Source organism: Conger conger, chromosome 11 (assembly GCF_963514075.1).
Source record: "Conger conger chromosome 11, fConCon1.1, whole genome shotgun sequence".
NCBI lineage: Eukaryota > Metazoa > Chordata > Actinopteri > Anguilliformes > Congridae > Conger > Conger conger.
The window spans coordinates 46,185,189-46,200,961 of NC_083770.1; the positions used below are offsets into that span (position 1 = coordinate 46,185,189).

General features: G+C 49.5%; 1 protein-coding gene across 1 annotated transcript in view; it reads right to left on the reverse strand.

The window, feature by feature from the left end:
- LOC133141006 (N-acetylglucosamine-6-sulfatase-like) overlaps positions 1-15,773 on the reverse strand; it is a 62,729-nt gene that overhangs the window by 28,462 nt on the left and 18,494 nt on the right. Inside the window, exon 2 of the mRNA XM_061261347.1 lies at positions 11,012-11,165. Within this exon, the coding sequence (XP_061117331.1) occupies positions 11,012-11,149 (138 nt within the window). The 5' untranslated portion in view covers positions 11,150-11,165. The remainder of the gene's footprint in view (positions 1-11,011; positions 11,166-15,773) is intronic.

Genomic DNA, 15,773 nt, shown 5'->3' on the forward strand with positions numbered 1-15,773 from the left:
GAGCAGCAACGCGCTCTCGTGTCATCCCTTTGCCGGTGACAATAGCACGTAATATCAGACGGATTAGCCAAGTCGGAGGCACAGCCACGTAAATAAAACAATCACACAGGCAACATGAGCTCTGCCGCGTCAGCGTGCAGCTCATTCTGACTGCGGACACATTACAGGATGATGAGGTCTCTTCAGAGTCCTACAGAAGAGAACCGTGTGTTGTGCAGCACACAAGAAATATTTGGACTGTGGCATACATTTTTATCCCCCCTCCTCAAAGTTTTATAAATTTTCTGACAAAATCCCCTATCCCTGTTTCTTAAACCCTGGTCATCGAGGGCCAAGAACTGCTGGTTTACCACCCTCTCTTTACCTGGTTGCCAGGTGTGAAGACTGACCAATCAGTAGCACTATTTACCTAGAAGAAAATAAAAATTGTGGGCCTGTTCTTGGTACTGTGTTGTGGTGGGTCTGTTCTTGGTACTGTGTTGTGGTGGGTCTGTTCTTGGTACTGTGTTGTGGTGAGCCTGTCCTGGGTACTATGTTGTGGTGGGTCTGTTCTTGGTACTGTGTTGTGGTGACCCTGTTCTGGGTACTATGTTGTGGTGGGTCTGTTCTTGGTACTGTGTTGTGGTGACCCTGTTCTGGGTACTATGTTGCAGTGAGCCTGTTCTGGGTACTATGTTGTGGTGGGTCTGTTCTTGGTACTGTGTTGTGGTGAGCCTGTTCTTGGTACTGTGTTGTGGTGGGTCTGTTCTTGGTACTGTGTTGTGGTGAGCCTGTCCTGGGTACTATGTTGTGGTGGGTCTGTTCTTGGTACTGTGTTGTGGTGACCCTGTTCTGGGTACTATGTTGTGGTGGGTCTGTTCTTGGTACTGTGTTGTGGTGAGCCTGTTCTGGGTACTATGTTGCAGTGAGCCTGTTCTGGGTACTGTGTTGTGGAGAGCCTGTTCTGGGTACTGTGCTGTAGTGGGCCTGAGGTGGTTGCTGTTGTTAGCGGATGTTTCCTGTTTTGCATTATTAATTCCTGTTGTTCACGGCTGGCCTGCTGCTCACACTCCTGTACGGGACTGGTACCAGCCACAGACTGGCAGGCGGGTAAGGAGGGCAAATGCCGCTCAGAATTTATTATTACTTTCATCTAAATGGAAAAAAAAATTGGTCTCATATTATTTGTATTCCTAATAACGTATTTCAGCAGCCAAGAACATTTCATATTGGCTTTTTCGTAGAAAAGAGTTTGGTGTCTGTCGCAAACGCCCAGGCCGTTTTTTTTATCGCAGTCTGTCACTGTGTACTGTGTGTGTGTGTGTGTACTGTGTGTGCCTGAGTGTGTGTGTGTGAGAGTGTGTGTGTGTGTGTGAGTGTGCACTGTGTGTGTGTGTGTGTGTGTGAGTGTGTGTGTACTGTGTGTGTGTGTGCGTGTGAGCATGTGCATGTGTACTGTGTATGTGTGTGTGTGTGTACTGTGTGTGCATGTGTGTGTGAGTGTGTGTACTGTGTGTGTGTGCGTGTGTGTGTGTGTGCATGTGTACTGTGTGTGTGCGTGTGTGTGTACTGTGTGTGCGTATGTGTACTGTGTGTGCGTGTGTGTGTGTGCGTACTGTGTGTGTGTGTGCGTGTGTGTGCAAGTGTGTACTGTGTGTGTGCATGTGTGTGTACTGTGTGAGTGTGTGCGTGTACTGTGTGTGTGTATGTGTGTGTACTGTGTGTGCATGAGTGTGTGTGTATGTGTGTGTACTGTGTATGTGTGTGTGTGTGTGCATGTGTACTGTGTGTGTGTGTGTGTGTGCGTGTGTGTATTGTGTGTGCGTGTGTGTACTGTGTGTGTGTGTGTGAGTGTGTACTGTGTGTGTGCGTGTGTGTGTACTGTGTGAGTGTGTGCGTGTACTGTGTGTGTGTATGTGTGTGTACTGTGTGTGAATGAGTGTGTGTGTATGTGTGTGTGTACTGTGTATGTGTGTGTGTGTGTGTGTGTGAGGGGAAGGAAGAAAGTGTGTGTGTATGTGTGTGTATGTATGTGTGTGTGTGTGTATGTAACCTATACACTTGTAAATCGCTTTGGTCTGCCAAATGACAAAAATGTAAATGTAAAAATGTGTGTGTGTACTGTGTGTGTGTGTGTGTGTGTATGTGTGTGCGTGTGAGTGTACTGTGTGTGTGTGTGTGTGTGCGTGTGTGTACTGTGTGTGTATGTATGTGTGCGTGTGTGTACTGTGTGTGTATGTATGTGTACTGTGTGTATGTGTGTGTACTGTGTGTGCATGAGTGTGTTTGTGTACTGTGTATGTGTGTGTGTGTGTGTGTGTGTGTGTGTGTGTGTGAGGGGAAGGAAGAAAGAAAAAGACAGGAATGTCTGTTGTTCGTCTGGTTTGTGGTTCATATGGTTTCAGCATCACTGTGCTCTCCATCATCATACACTTCTGTGCATGAACTAAAGCTTTGATCAGCAGCTACACGATATGGACAGTGACACAACTTTTGTTGCTCTTGCTCTGTACTTCAGCACACTGAGTAAAACATGACTATGACGGGTAGGGTGAGTGCAGACAGACAGCTTCAATTTGGTGGCATTTACATCCAAATGAATATATAGGAATTATAGCCCTTTCTATAAATGGTCCCAGCTATTCAAATGCAACAAATCCAATATGAAAAACTAAAAATGTATCACAGCCCCGATACTTTTACATTTGCAACTTATATAATAACTTATATACTGTAACTATATTGAGAAATATACACTTTGATCTGGTTACATGCAGCATGAAACCCTTTATGTAGTTTTAGAACACAATGTTCTCCCCATAAAGGGAAGGACAATATGCAATAAACCAAAGCATTCAACTGACAGGAAAATTACGATTTCTCCCTCAAGATGTCAGTCAGTTCCTAAGCTTCAGTCTTCAGGCGCTGAACCCACGGAAAGCCCTGCGATAATCACAGGCCGGCGGAAGATTGCTCCTTCCATGTTTATCTTTTCATTACGTATTCATGGTCCCGTCACCCCCAATTCCTCTCCTCATACGAGCCACCTTCTGGGTCCCGCATCTGCGCGTCTTCCCCAGTCTGCTCTCCAGAAATCTTTAGCGAGAATCACACGAGAGATCACACAAGACACAAAGGGTCTTCACGGGAGGAGACGGGAGGCAGATAATGAGGCTGATAAGCCGAGTGGCTTTTCGAGAGGAGAGAGAGGCGAAAAAGTCTGGCCCTGGTACGAAGCCCTAATCACGGTGTTTGTACATAGAAGACGCTGTGAGCATGGAGACTGTGTCCCCAAAGGGAGGGATCAGAGGGGAAGGACGGGGAAAGAGCAGGGAGGGGGGTGTTCCTGCGAGGCGGGCGCACCTCCCACAGCACCGCACGGTAGGGAGCGGCTTTTTTTATTTAGAAAATAAAAATCCTCCCCGCTCCCGAAGTGAGAACAGAGGTGTATTAATAGGGGAGGGTTGGGGGGGGGGATGTAATCCACCACCCTGGATTACGCACAAATGCAAAAACACACATACACACTATACAAAGGGAATCTGCGCTGCAACACACATACACACTATACAAAGGGCATCTGTGCTGCTCATCTGTGTGCAAGAAGATGCAGTTACTCTCTACAGACGCAGACGCAGGTCTACAGTTGGACTGGTGTGTGCAATCAAAGTCCTCGCCCGCTGTTCAACTTCACAATGTCCATACCCGCAACGCTGACATGCCCAGAGACCTACTGCCCGTTAATAACAGGTCAATCATTGGGTTCACAACCAGGCACACATAGCCACGCACAAACACCGTGAAACTGAAATCAATGAGATTAAACGAGAATGAAAGTGGAAGAACGGAAGAGAAGGAGAGAAGCAAAGAAAGAAAGCGAGGACCAGAAGGAGGAAAATAAAAGAGGAGGGGGGGAAGAGAAGAAAAGTCGGTGAACGAGTGAAAGAAAAAAATAAAAGGTGGGGGTGGGTGGGGAAGAGGGAGGGGTTTGGAGGAAAGTCCCCGTGGAAAGATGTTTGTGCGTTGTGCGCTCACTCATTCGCTCGCTTACTCACTCACTCACTCTCGCGCACTTGATTAAACCCGCGGAGCGGAGCAGCGCATAACTAACTCTCTCCGTCTCTCCTCTCTCTGCCTCTCTCCGTCCCTCTCGCTCTCTCGCTCACTCTCTTAATTCTCCCTCTCTCTCTCTCTCTCGCTCCGCGTGAGTTGTGTGTGTGTGTGCGTGCGAGAGGAGAGCCACGCTGCCTCTCCACAGAAGCCCGTCAGCAGGGCAGAGGACGAGCGGAGCGAGGAAGGGGCGAGCGAGAGGCAGCGCAGGAGGGGAAGGCTTCCTGCGGAGAACGCTCCGAGTCTCCGGGAACGTCGGGAACGTCGGGAACGCCGTCTCTCTCCCGGTTCGACCCCCCCCCCCCCGCCTCCAGCCCGGACCGCCGCAGACAGGGGGCAGGCGAGCAGAGGCTGGCAGGGCAGCACGCCGCGCCTGCAGGCAGAGGTGAGTCCTACTCCCCCCCGCTCCTCACCTGGAACTGCCCCCCCATCTCACACACAGAGGGGGCCTCCGTGCAGACCTTGTACCTGCAGTCGGTAGGAACAGTGGCGTTCAGCGGCTGTGTTTGACGGGGGGGGGGTGTGATGTGATTACCGGCTGTGGAAGAGGGCTGTGGTTGTCCAGGAGTGTTTGGAGTGGCCGCGCTGGAGGTCCGCTCTGGCCTCACTTGTGGAGAGGACAGACAGCTGACCGGGGGGGGTGGGAGGGCGGGTCGGTTGTGTAGGCACCGGGTTACGGTTTGGCGTTGCGTTGAGTCCGGGCACACATCTCAGTGCCGACAGAAGCAGCTTAAGATAAGCCCATAATATCATCTGTGCCTTCAGTGTTCTCATGACGGTTGTTTGCGCTCTCTCCGGCTGAAAAGACGTGACTTAATGTCGGTGAATTTGCCCCACGCATCGTGACAACAGTGACTGTCCACAATGTTTCAGAAGAAGCAAAAGTACAGCGTAACCCGTTTTTGTTTCGTTCCTTTGCTCTGAGATTCGACGGAAATGCGCGTAAGATAAGTGCACCTCTTGTTTGCTAACTTGTGTTTGAGATGAGGGCATGAAAGGAGAGGAGAAGAGTGATGTATAAAGGGAGAGACAAAGACGACTATTAAGGTGGAATCACAGCATGAGTAACACTCTTACGTGTCTATGACATCATCACAGAGCCCTTCATGGGGAAAATAAAAGCACCTCTGTCAAAGCTGTTGACACAGAGAATAGTTTTCGGTGCTCGCAGACAAAGAAACCACAGAATTCAAAACCTGATTGGCCAGGGAAATACTTGGGCTTCTCTCCTGTTTACTTGCTTTACTTTAGGTTTTTTTTTCTTCTCCTGAACAAGGCAGGAGTAGACTGCTTTTAATGTTTAAATGGAAAGGGATTCCGCTGTAACAAACTCTCAAAATGGCTCTTTTGTTCAATGAAAGTGTTTAAGGTGCAGGATGAGACGAGCAGCCAGATTTGCTCTTTGAAACATTTATTTTTGTTTCTGGCCAAAACCCAACCTTACCCAAGTCAACCTCTTCCGAAATGACATCACCTGCTTGAAACTGTGTGTAGTTTTACTACCTGTAGTTTCCATTGTGTGCGTGTGTGTGTGTGCCAATCTTGACTGGATGTGTTCTGGGCTTGCTCTGAATGAATGTCTTATCTATGAGTCGTTCGAGCTCCTTTTAATGAAACGGAAAGTGAAATGAATTTAGCGGCTTAGTAAACCCCCGGTTCATTTGGAGAGGAAAGACCTTGTCAGAGAGACATTTAAACAGAGCTAAAGGAGGAGGATTCAATGCTTCTTGTAATTTTTTTTGCGAGCTGCAGGAAATCATTTAGCAGTTTCGTAGGAAGCGGTATAGTACCGGCACGGAGCTCAGCAGACCAAAGAGCAGGCCTGAAGCAAAGCATTCCCCCTGGGCTAACTCTGCGTCTAACACCGCCATTATCACGTCTGGAGAGACCCAGCCCCAAGTACTTACAGCCCTATACGACATCCCCTATACAACGTCCCCTATACAACGTCCCCTATACAACATCCACACGTCAAGCAGTGGGGTGAAAGCAAACCCGCTCCTTTTAGGGGGGAAAAAAACGCAAAAAGTAGTAAAGAAAAGTAGTACAGAACCGCAGTGGACATTGGCTGGATGTTCACCATGCGTAAGGCAGAACCCCTCGGTGGACTGTGTGACTGGATGAACGAGTTCCTCGCACAGAAAGGCAGGCGCGGGCGGGGGGGGGGGGGGGGGTGTTTGGTGCAGGTCAGGGAGAAGCAGGTCGGTAAGAGCACGGCTGCCTCCTTGGCCCGCGGCTCCAAGCCGTCGAAGGGTTCCCAGCATCTCCCTGCACCGGTGCATTATGGGGGTTTTTAAGCACATTATGGGGCACTAAGAGAAGGAGGCGTGAATAATGCATGCGATTATTTATGAGCGGAGTGCGTCTCCTCCAGAGTGTGATGAAACTGGAGCCACAGGGGGTACCCCCCCCACCTCCCTGTAGACCCCATCCCCCACCCCTCGACCCACCTGAACACCACTCTGACCCAGGCACCAAAGTCTCACATACACCTGACATCAATGTCACCAGCAAAAACATCAAAATCATTCTGCCCCATCGCCCACCCCTCCCCCCATTTCCCAGCATTCCCTGTTCCATTAAAACGCCGATTACACTCCCCCCCTCCCCCAAATAACCGGCAAATTCACAAAATAAAACTTTTATTGTTTCGAGTGTAGTGCTTTAGCTCAGAAGCCATTCACAGTACATTACACTAATGCAATAATGTAATTCTTTAATATTTAATATTGTTTTTCGAGTTCACTGTGCCCTGGTTATGCTTAATTGGTTAACTGAAAACGAATTGCAGCGCTCGTTCTGAAAGATGTTTTAAAAACTTGGAAACATAAAAAACTTGACTCCATTATCTCACAGGCACACGTCCCCGTATCAGAACAACATATCAACGCTTCAAAAAAAAGTCGATCTTTCACTGAGGAGCTTATGAATTTATGGTCGATAAAGAAGCAGACTGGTTTTCAACACATATATACGAGGGGAAATTATCATAAAAATGAGCAGACTCCATTGCCGATCGAGTGGATATTGAATGTTTCAAAAGCCGAGGAGAAGGGCCAAGTGGTTAGCGAGTGTCCGGTGGATCTGAACACAGCGCTAACCTGGCATTGACCCCACCATCGTGAAGGATGGGCTCCTTTTAATACACCGCATATTGACTACGCCTGCCACAGTGCACGCCTGAATGAACGCCACGGAAACTCTCCCGGCTTCGAGAGCACCTCCGTGTCCGAGGCTTGCGTAACGACTCCCGGCTTCGAGAGCACCTCCGTGTCCGAGGCTTTCGTGACGACTCCCGCCGGTTTTGACACCGGTGGCCTGGCATCAGCCGGGCTCCGCGCCCCGCCTTTCTGCTCGTGCGCGCATCGGTCACTCTGGAGAGGAGCGCGACGTACGGCGCACTGAACTGAAGGTAGAGACAGGGACCCATCCCATCGGCCCATGCGCTAACCCGTGTGTTCTCCTAAGGGTCAAAAATGACTCGCCAATATGTTTAACAGCAGAGAAAACCCCTTTTTTTCGTCTTGAAATTTGACAACAAATTTCGTGATGAGTGACAGGTTGCTTCTTCATGCAAAATAGATTTCAATTTCAATAAATTCAACTGAGCTGCTCTATTTTTAGGGGTTTAGTGAAGGCGGGTCATTTTTTACCCTTAGGACAAGGGGAGTGTACAGAATGTTAAGACGACACAAAGGTTAAAGGTCCGTCCACACCAAGAACGATAGCGATAGCGATAACTACACATATGCCTTTTCACAACCTTAATGGCATTTGGCAGACGCCCTTATCCAGAGCGACGTACAGTTGATTAGACTAAGCAGGAGACAATCCTCCCCTGGAGCAACGCAGGGTTAAGGGCCTCGCTCAAGGGCCCAACGGCCGTGCGGATCTTATTGCGGCTACACCGGGGATCGAACCGCGGGTCCCAGTCTTGTACCTTAACCGCTACGCTACAGGCCGCCCGTTACACAAGCCGTTCTAACTCAAGTGGATGGCGAAGCCCACACCACAGCTATAGCGACAACGACAGTGATGAACGACATCATCAGGATCATTTTCGGAGCGATTGTTTTCCAGCCGCACGAACGATAAATCGCCGACAGCCAATCAAAATCCAATCCGAATTTACAACACGTTATGTGGCGGACGACGTAGCCGAGAGGCTGTTAGCTGAAGGTCATTGTTCATCAGTGTGGATGCTCACGTCGTCACGGTTATAGTTATGGTTATACACTCACCAGCACTTTATTAGGACCATTTTTACTTTATTACACATTACTTATTCATGTTATCATCTAATCAGCCAATTATATGGCAGCAGTGCAATGCATACAATCATGCAGATACGGGTCAGCAGCTTCAGTTAATGTTCACATCAACCATCAGAATGGGGAAGAAATGCGATGCAAGTGACTTTGACCGTGGAATGATTGTTGGTGGCAGACAGGGTGGTTTGAGTTTCTCAGAAACTGCTGATTTCCTGGGATTTTCACACACAATATTACACAATTTTCAAAGAATGGTGCAAAAAAAAAATAATAATCCTGTGAGCAGCAGTTCTGCGGACAGAAATGCAGTGTTAATGAGAGATGTCAGAGGAGAAGGGCTACACTGGTCAAAGCTGACAGGAAGGTGACAGTAATGCAAATAACCACACATTACATCTACATCAGTGGTATGCAGAAGAGCATCTCTGAACACATAACCCTAAGTGGATAGGCTACAGCCATAGAAGTCTTAAAAAAATAAGCTTAATAAATACCGAATAAAGTGAGTGTAGTTCTTGGTGTGGAACGAGGCTTACCCTGTACAGGCTGTGTGTGTGGAGCACGTCAGACAGACACCCGGGGTAGAGACGGAGAGCAGCAGGGGGATGACTGCACCCCAGATGTTAGCGGTGCGCCCCCAGATCAATGGGGACCCCTGCAGACACACAGCTACAGTATGTAGGCCATGTGTGGGCGGATGTCAGGGTGACATTTTTCTGCTTAGCTGAGCCCAGGGGGCGATTTCTTATTTCTTATTACTTTTGTCCATCTTAGTAATTTATTTTGATGGAAGCGGGTGGAGCGGAGGGTTAGCGGTGGGGGGTTTCGAGCGGGGGGGGGGGGGGGCTGCGAGGTCACTGCAGAATAATAAACGCTTATTTGGACAGACCCCCCCGTCGGGGCCCTAATGCGGCAGCATTCCGACGGCTAATTGAGAGTCTGCATCAGCGCTGAGCTGCCAGGAGGGAGGGAGGGAGGGAGGGGATGCCCTGGGATGGAGACCGTTCAGGCTGAGCCTTCAGAAATGCAGAGTAACGGCGGTGGACGGATCGTTCAGCGCCTCGCCCCTCAGACAGACGGCCGTCAATAGATGCGCGATGTATTAGGCGGCTGCTTCGCACACGAAAAAATTAAATCTCTGCTTCTGAGCCGAAGAGCAACAGAGGCTGATCGCCGGGCTCCCAGGGAAGCCGTTTTATATGAATGGTCTAAGAGGCTCTCCGTCTCACGTTACTGTGAAGAGACGATGGTGAAGAGACAAGTGGTGTGTGTGTGTGTGCTCATGTCTTTGTGTGTCTGTGTATATGTATGTGTGTGTGCGTGTGTGTGTGTGTGTGTGTGTGTGTGTGTCATTTTGAGTAGCATGTTCCCTTCATTCTCTGCTGCCAGTCACACACAATACCTGAACCCTCCAGAGCCCTCACCTGCACACAGACACACACAGACACACACACACACTCACACACACAAACGCACACAAGCACACACACACACACTCACTCACTCACTCACACAAACGCACACAAGCACACACAAACACACACACACACACACACACTCACACTCACACTCACACACACAAGCAGACACAAGCACACACACACACACACACACACACACACACCCCAGCGTGCGTCAGCCCGGACCTTCCTGTCCACCAACCGTCACTCCTCCACCCCATCAACACCCTCCTCCCCCCCTTTCTGAACACCAGGACAGTCACTCTGCGTTCTCACACTGAGCTCATAAAGACCCATTTTGTCTGATGACTGAATGGGTTCCTACGCAGGGAGGGATAGAAATCACCACGCAGGGTGAAAACCAGCAGTGGACAGAGTCTCGTGGCAGTGCACAGGACTGCAGTGAAGCAGGCTTATGTATTGCAGTAGCCCCGTAGAGCAGGAATGCCCAACTCTGTTCCTGGAGACCTACGGTCCTATAAGTTTTCATTTCAACCCTAATTTTGGCACACCTGATTCTACTAATTAGCAGTTTGATCCCGCCCTGGGTGTGTCAAAGTGTCCCTGAGCAAGACACCTAACCCCCAAATGCTCCCGACGAGCTGGTTGGAGCCTTGCACGGCAGCTAATCGCTGTTGGTGTGTGAGGGTGTGTATGAATGGGTGAATGAGAAGCATTAAATTGTACAGCACTTTGGATAAAGGCGCTATATGAATGCCAACCATTTACCATTTACCATTAAGCTGTGCTGTGTGAGGGTTGGGAACCCACGCAATACAGGATCACTGGCTTCGGGTCAAGGTGTGTTTTAGGAAAAACACAAACTGCTGTTGTCAGTCCTCGGGTTTAGGTGCGTTCTAATCATCAGTACGATGCCATAACATCAGTGCGCCTGGCAGTGTGCACACACACAAAACTCACAGTCTCCGCCACCTACCCCCTCCCCGTCCAGAACGGTAAGGCTACGTGGGTCATCATTGTGTCCAGTGACCCGTAATCCCCCTCCTGTTACACGCAGCAGAGTGCAGATTTAATTCCGCTCCAACCGGCCACCTCGCCCATGTGGGCTAAGCCTTCCATAGATCTTTATCCTCTTACGGGGGAGCTGGATATGCACAAAGACACCTCCCGCGCCCTTCATAGCAGAAACAATAATCCCCTCCAATTACAGACTGCTGTCGCTGCACTCACCACGGCGGGACTACAGCCGCGGGGCCAGAGCTTCAGCACGACTGCAGGCGCGCCCCGGAAAACACTGCTCACGGCGGACGCTGTGGCTTGAGAAGCCTCGGTCGGGACTCCAGGAAAATACGTGTTGTGTAGAGACATCCTTTGGTGTTCCCAGCTGAAGATTCCAGCAAAGCAAAATAAGACAAAAATTAAAAAATAAAATAACACGCAAAAAAAAAATGTTACATGTTAAATCTAACTAGACCTGCTTGTGACCAGCTTGACCAGGTTAATTGTCAAGCTGATCGTGAACAGGTCTAGCTGGGTATGAGCTGGTCAACCAGCTACCGGCTGTGTGAAAACATAGCTTGAGCTGGTCAAACCAAGTCGAGTTGGGAGCCGGACTGAACAGGTCGACCAGCCACCAGCTGGTTTCAAAATCTAGCTCAAGCCGTTTTTTTTTCCAGCAGGGTTCACAGCCATAGTAGACCAAAAAAGGCGAGGCAAGCAAAGACTTTGAGCGATGTTGTGTGTCTGCAGCTTGGTAAGGTCCTTTCCCTGGGTGCCCAGTCCATTAACACGAGCCCATCCCATGCAGGCGGGGAGACGGCCCCTCAATGCTGAGTCACAGACCTGGCCGGTCAAAACAACCCCCACCTGAACACCCAGGGCATTAACAGCTCCACGGGGAGAGGTGGGCCCATCACAGTGCCCATTCCCACAGGGTCCCGCAGTATTTATCTCCGCTGCAGTGTCAGAGACCTCCCGTTCTTCAGCGCGGCCGAGGAACACGCTAGAACCGTTAGCCCTTGTAAATGGTAAATGGCTGGCATTTATATTGCGCCTTTATCCAAAGCGCTGTACAACTGAGGCTTCTCATTCAGCCATTCATGCACACACACTCACACGCCGACGGTGATGGGCTGCCATGCAAGGTACCAACCAGCTCATCAGGAGCATTTAGGGGGTTAGGTGTCTTGCTCAGGGACACTTTGACACACCCAGGGCGGGATCGAACCGGCAGTCCTCCGACTGCCAGATGACTGCTCTTACCGCCTGAGCCAATGAGACGACTGTTCTTACCGCTTCAGCCAATGTCGCCCCTGTTGTCTGATTCCACTCTGTACAAGCTGCCAAAAGTATTCATTTTAGCAACTGCGCTCGCAAACTCACTTCAGGACAAAAGCGGTGACGTCGACCCAATATTTATTTTCGTTTTTTGTTTAGTTTCGCTGTGTGCCACAGGTGGATTTTTCCACAAACACCGTTCCCCGCTTTACAGGATGGCCTTTTTATCCGTCCGTTACCTGGCTGTCACTTTGATTCTCGCTGTCAAGCGCTCTTTTTCTCCCCGTGCAACATCAGCCCTGCTGTGGCGTCATCCGTGGCGGCTCCTCTGTGCCGGATGTCCTCCTGCCGATCCCCCATCCCCTCCCCCCGTCCCCTCCCCCCGTCTCCCCAGTGCAACAGGCCCCAGCTGCTGCCATGCCGATGAATGGTTGCCATAGCGAAACGGCGATGAAAAAGCCCCACACCTGACAGTTCAACATGCTCCGGCTTTCCGTAACAGCGTGTGCAAGTCAGAGCTCTCCTCCTCCTCCTCCTCCTCCTCCTCCGCCCGCTCTTTTATTCTCCTCCATTGCCCATGATTTTTGTCACCTCTGACCCCTCTAGCCCGCCTGCTAATCTCCTTCAGATTCAGTCCTTTTTTTTTCATTCCACCATGTCTTTCTTCCTTGCTTTGCTTTCTGCCATTCCTCTCTACAAAAAAATATAGAAGAGCAACAGGTATTCCTATCTACCCCCCCCCCAACCTCTCTTTCAACTAATTTCCCTGTTCAATTGGGCTCTTTCATCGATCAGACAATTGCCAGGAAATTGCCAAAACGTAAAGGGGAAATGGCCGTTTTTTTGTTTCGTTTTTAACACGTCGTAAAATTAGTCTGCAGCACACAACCCCGCGGTTCAGTGCCGACCGCGTTCTGGGATCACGTGTGTCACTGCGTTATCGACCACCGCTATCGTATCGACCCGGCATGCTCCAGACTGCCCCCGTTCCCTGTCCCTTGGGCAGGCGGGTCATTATCCGCCCAGCTAGCGCCTGTCTCACCACTGTCAATGGATGTAGATTTATTGAAGAGGAACTACAGCGCGAACAGCGCAATATGATTTATCGACGGAGGCTTCGCCCTGAAGCTACAAGCCTGCAATCATAAACGCACTGCTTACCGAGCAGAGCACCAGACACAATCCCACAACTACGCAAGGTTCCACAGCAATATAACATACTGTTAAAGTTGCTGGATGAAATGATTTTTGAACAAACTGAGACTTAAAATCACAATCAATTTTCAGGACAGCAGTTGCCGGGTATGTGTGCGAGTTCTCTTGTGCGTCTGTATGCGCGGTGCATGTACGCAATATTTGTGTAGGTTTGTGTATCTATCTGAGCTGTTTAATTGCACGCGTGTGTACATTTCTGTCTCTATGCAGGACTGGGGAGACAATCAAGTGCTCTTGCTCAAATAGGGAGATTTAAGGTTCTTAGAAAGTCTTCTGAAAATTGGTTTTGGTTTCCCAAGTGTTATGGGAGTTCTTAGAACGTCTGTATGTAACGTAATATTAACCTTATTGTAGCATTCTTTGCAATGTTATAAAAACGTTGTGAAAAAGTCATATGTTTCCATTACGTTGCAGGAACATCATCCTGCTAATGTAATGTGAGCAACGTTCTAAAAACACGATGAAGTAAAACATTCTTACATCACGCTTCTAGAACATTACAGAAGCATTATTTTTTTCAACGTTACAGTGGAACCTTCTTAGAACCTATAGATAACGTTATTGAATATTCTCAGAACGTTCCCTGTTAGCTGGGTCCTGTCCTCCTTCGTTCAAATTTCAAGATAAATGTATAAACTGCCAATTTGCATCTACTGACCCAGTATTTTAGACTATTTTAGACTTTAATGAATGAATAGCGTTGACTCGCCGTTTAAAAGAGGACAATTCTTACTTTGGCCACAGCGAACTCTGCAGTTCTCTAGGAGTAATCCAATTTGCAACAGATTTGGTGCTGAACTTAATTTTGGCCATCCATTCAGACGATCTTGTGACATTGTTATGAACACACTTAGTTGTTCATAAATCTGAGTCGCGAAAACTACTCTCGCCAGATGCCACAGTTGCAGGGTAGGCGCAGATAAACGCTGAGATTTTGCTTCCAAAATAATTTTCCTGGTGGCAGTTTTAAGTGCTCTTCATGTGCTAGGTTGGTGTCTGCTGCACTCGAACTAGGTAGATGAACGTTTCTTTAGCAGTATCAGAACTTTTGGGTGAAAGTTAACTTACCGAGTTTTTTTTTGCATGTACCTACAACCGCCTTCCATATTCAGCGCCACCCGGCTTTCAACACCTGCGTCTCAGATCAACTTATTGAGAAAATTCCTGTTAACAAAACCATGCATTATTCCGTATCATTCAGAGGGCGCTCTTAATTTTACCAAAACGCATCGTAACGCCCCTAGTGGTCGGTCGTTCTGAGCAATGTCCCAGTTTCCACGGGCCCTGCGCTATGTATGCATGTACATATCTGATTTGATTCGTTACTTAGCTGACGCATTTATCCGAAGCGATTTACAGTTGATTAGACTAAGCAGGGGTCAGTCTCCCCTGGAGCAATGTGGGGTTAAGGGCCTTGCTCAAGGGCCCAACGGCTGCGCGGATCTTATTGTGGCCCCACTTTGGCTGCACCGGGGCTTGAACCACCAGCCTCCCGGGTCCCAGTCAGGTGCCTTAGCCTCCGGGCTACAGTCGACCCCAATATCTGCCCACACATATCTGCATGTGTGCATGTGTGTGAAGTGCAACAGGCAACCGGACCCACACTTCCCAGGCACCTCAGGTGAAGACGTGGCAGACTGCCGGCCCACCTGGCCACCGCTCCCCTGCTGAGTCAGCGTGATGACACCCTGAGCCTCGGCCAGACCAACATGGCCGCCCGAGAACACAAGCACATGCGCTGGGGCTCCTCTTTCCTGTCGTCCAATCACGTGCAGAGCTGACTGCGGCCAAAGGAGAGCTGGGGGGGGGGGGGGGGGCTGTTGGGGGCAATGTTGCTGCTGCCAAACCGCTAATGCCAAAGCCATTTTAATTAGAGCAGAACCCACCGACCCACTGCCCCCTTTAAACCCAGACCCCCCGCCGCCCCGCCCCCCCCTGCCCCCCCCCCCGCCCGCCAACTCTCATTTTCAAAATGAGGGGCACGGGATGGAGGGAGGGCTCTCAGCGTTTTCATATGTCTGACCCCGATCGGCTTTGTGCGGGGGGGAAATGGGGAAGGGGGCTCGGAGGGTATTTACAAAGATACAAAGAGTCTAATTTGAAACTCAGCTGGACGCCCATCTGCAAAAGCCGGGCAGATTTCTTGAAGGTCACAGTGTGTGGAAGGGAAGGACGGTCCTTTCAGGGGGCGGAGTTGAAAGAAAAGGGAAAAAAAAGACTCCTTATCTCCGCGGGAGTTGTAGACAACAGAGCTCCTTTCAGCCGCAGTTTTAAAAAGAGAGATCAAATCTTCACACATAAACTAAATCCTCATTTATCTCTGGATTCATAAAGGAGAGGCGATTCGCAAGAGTGTTTAAGACTCTCAGCCTCTTTGTGGGATGCAGCCAGAAGTTTCTGTACAGATGTACTTTCTGCTCTGAAGAGCGGGAGACCGCAGGGGTTATGCATATCATTTCACACTCACAACAGAGCCCTCCCGTGCCGTTCTGTGCTGAAT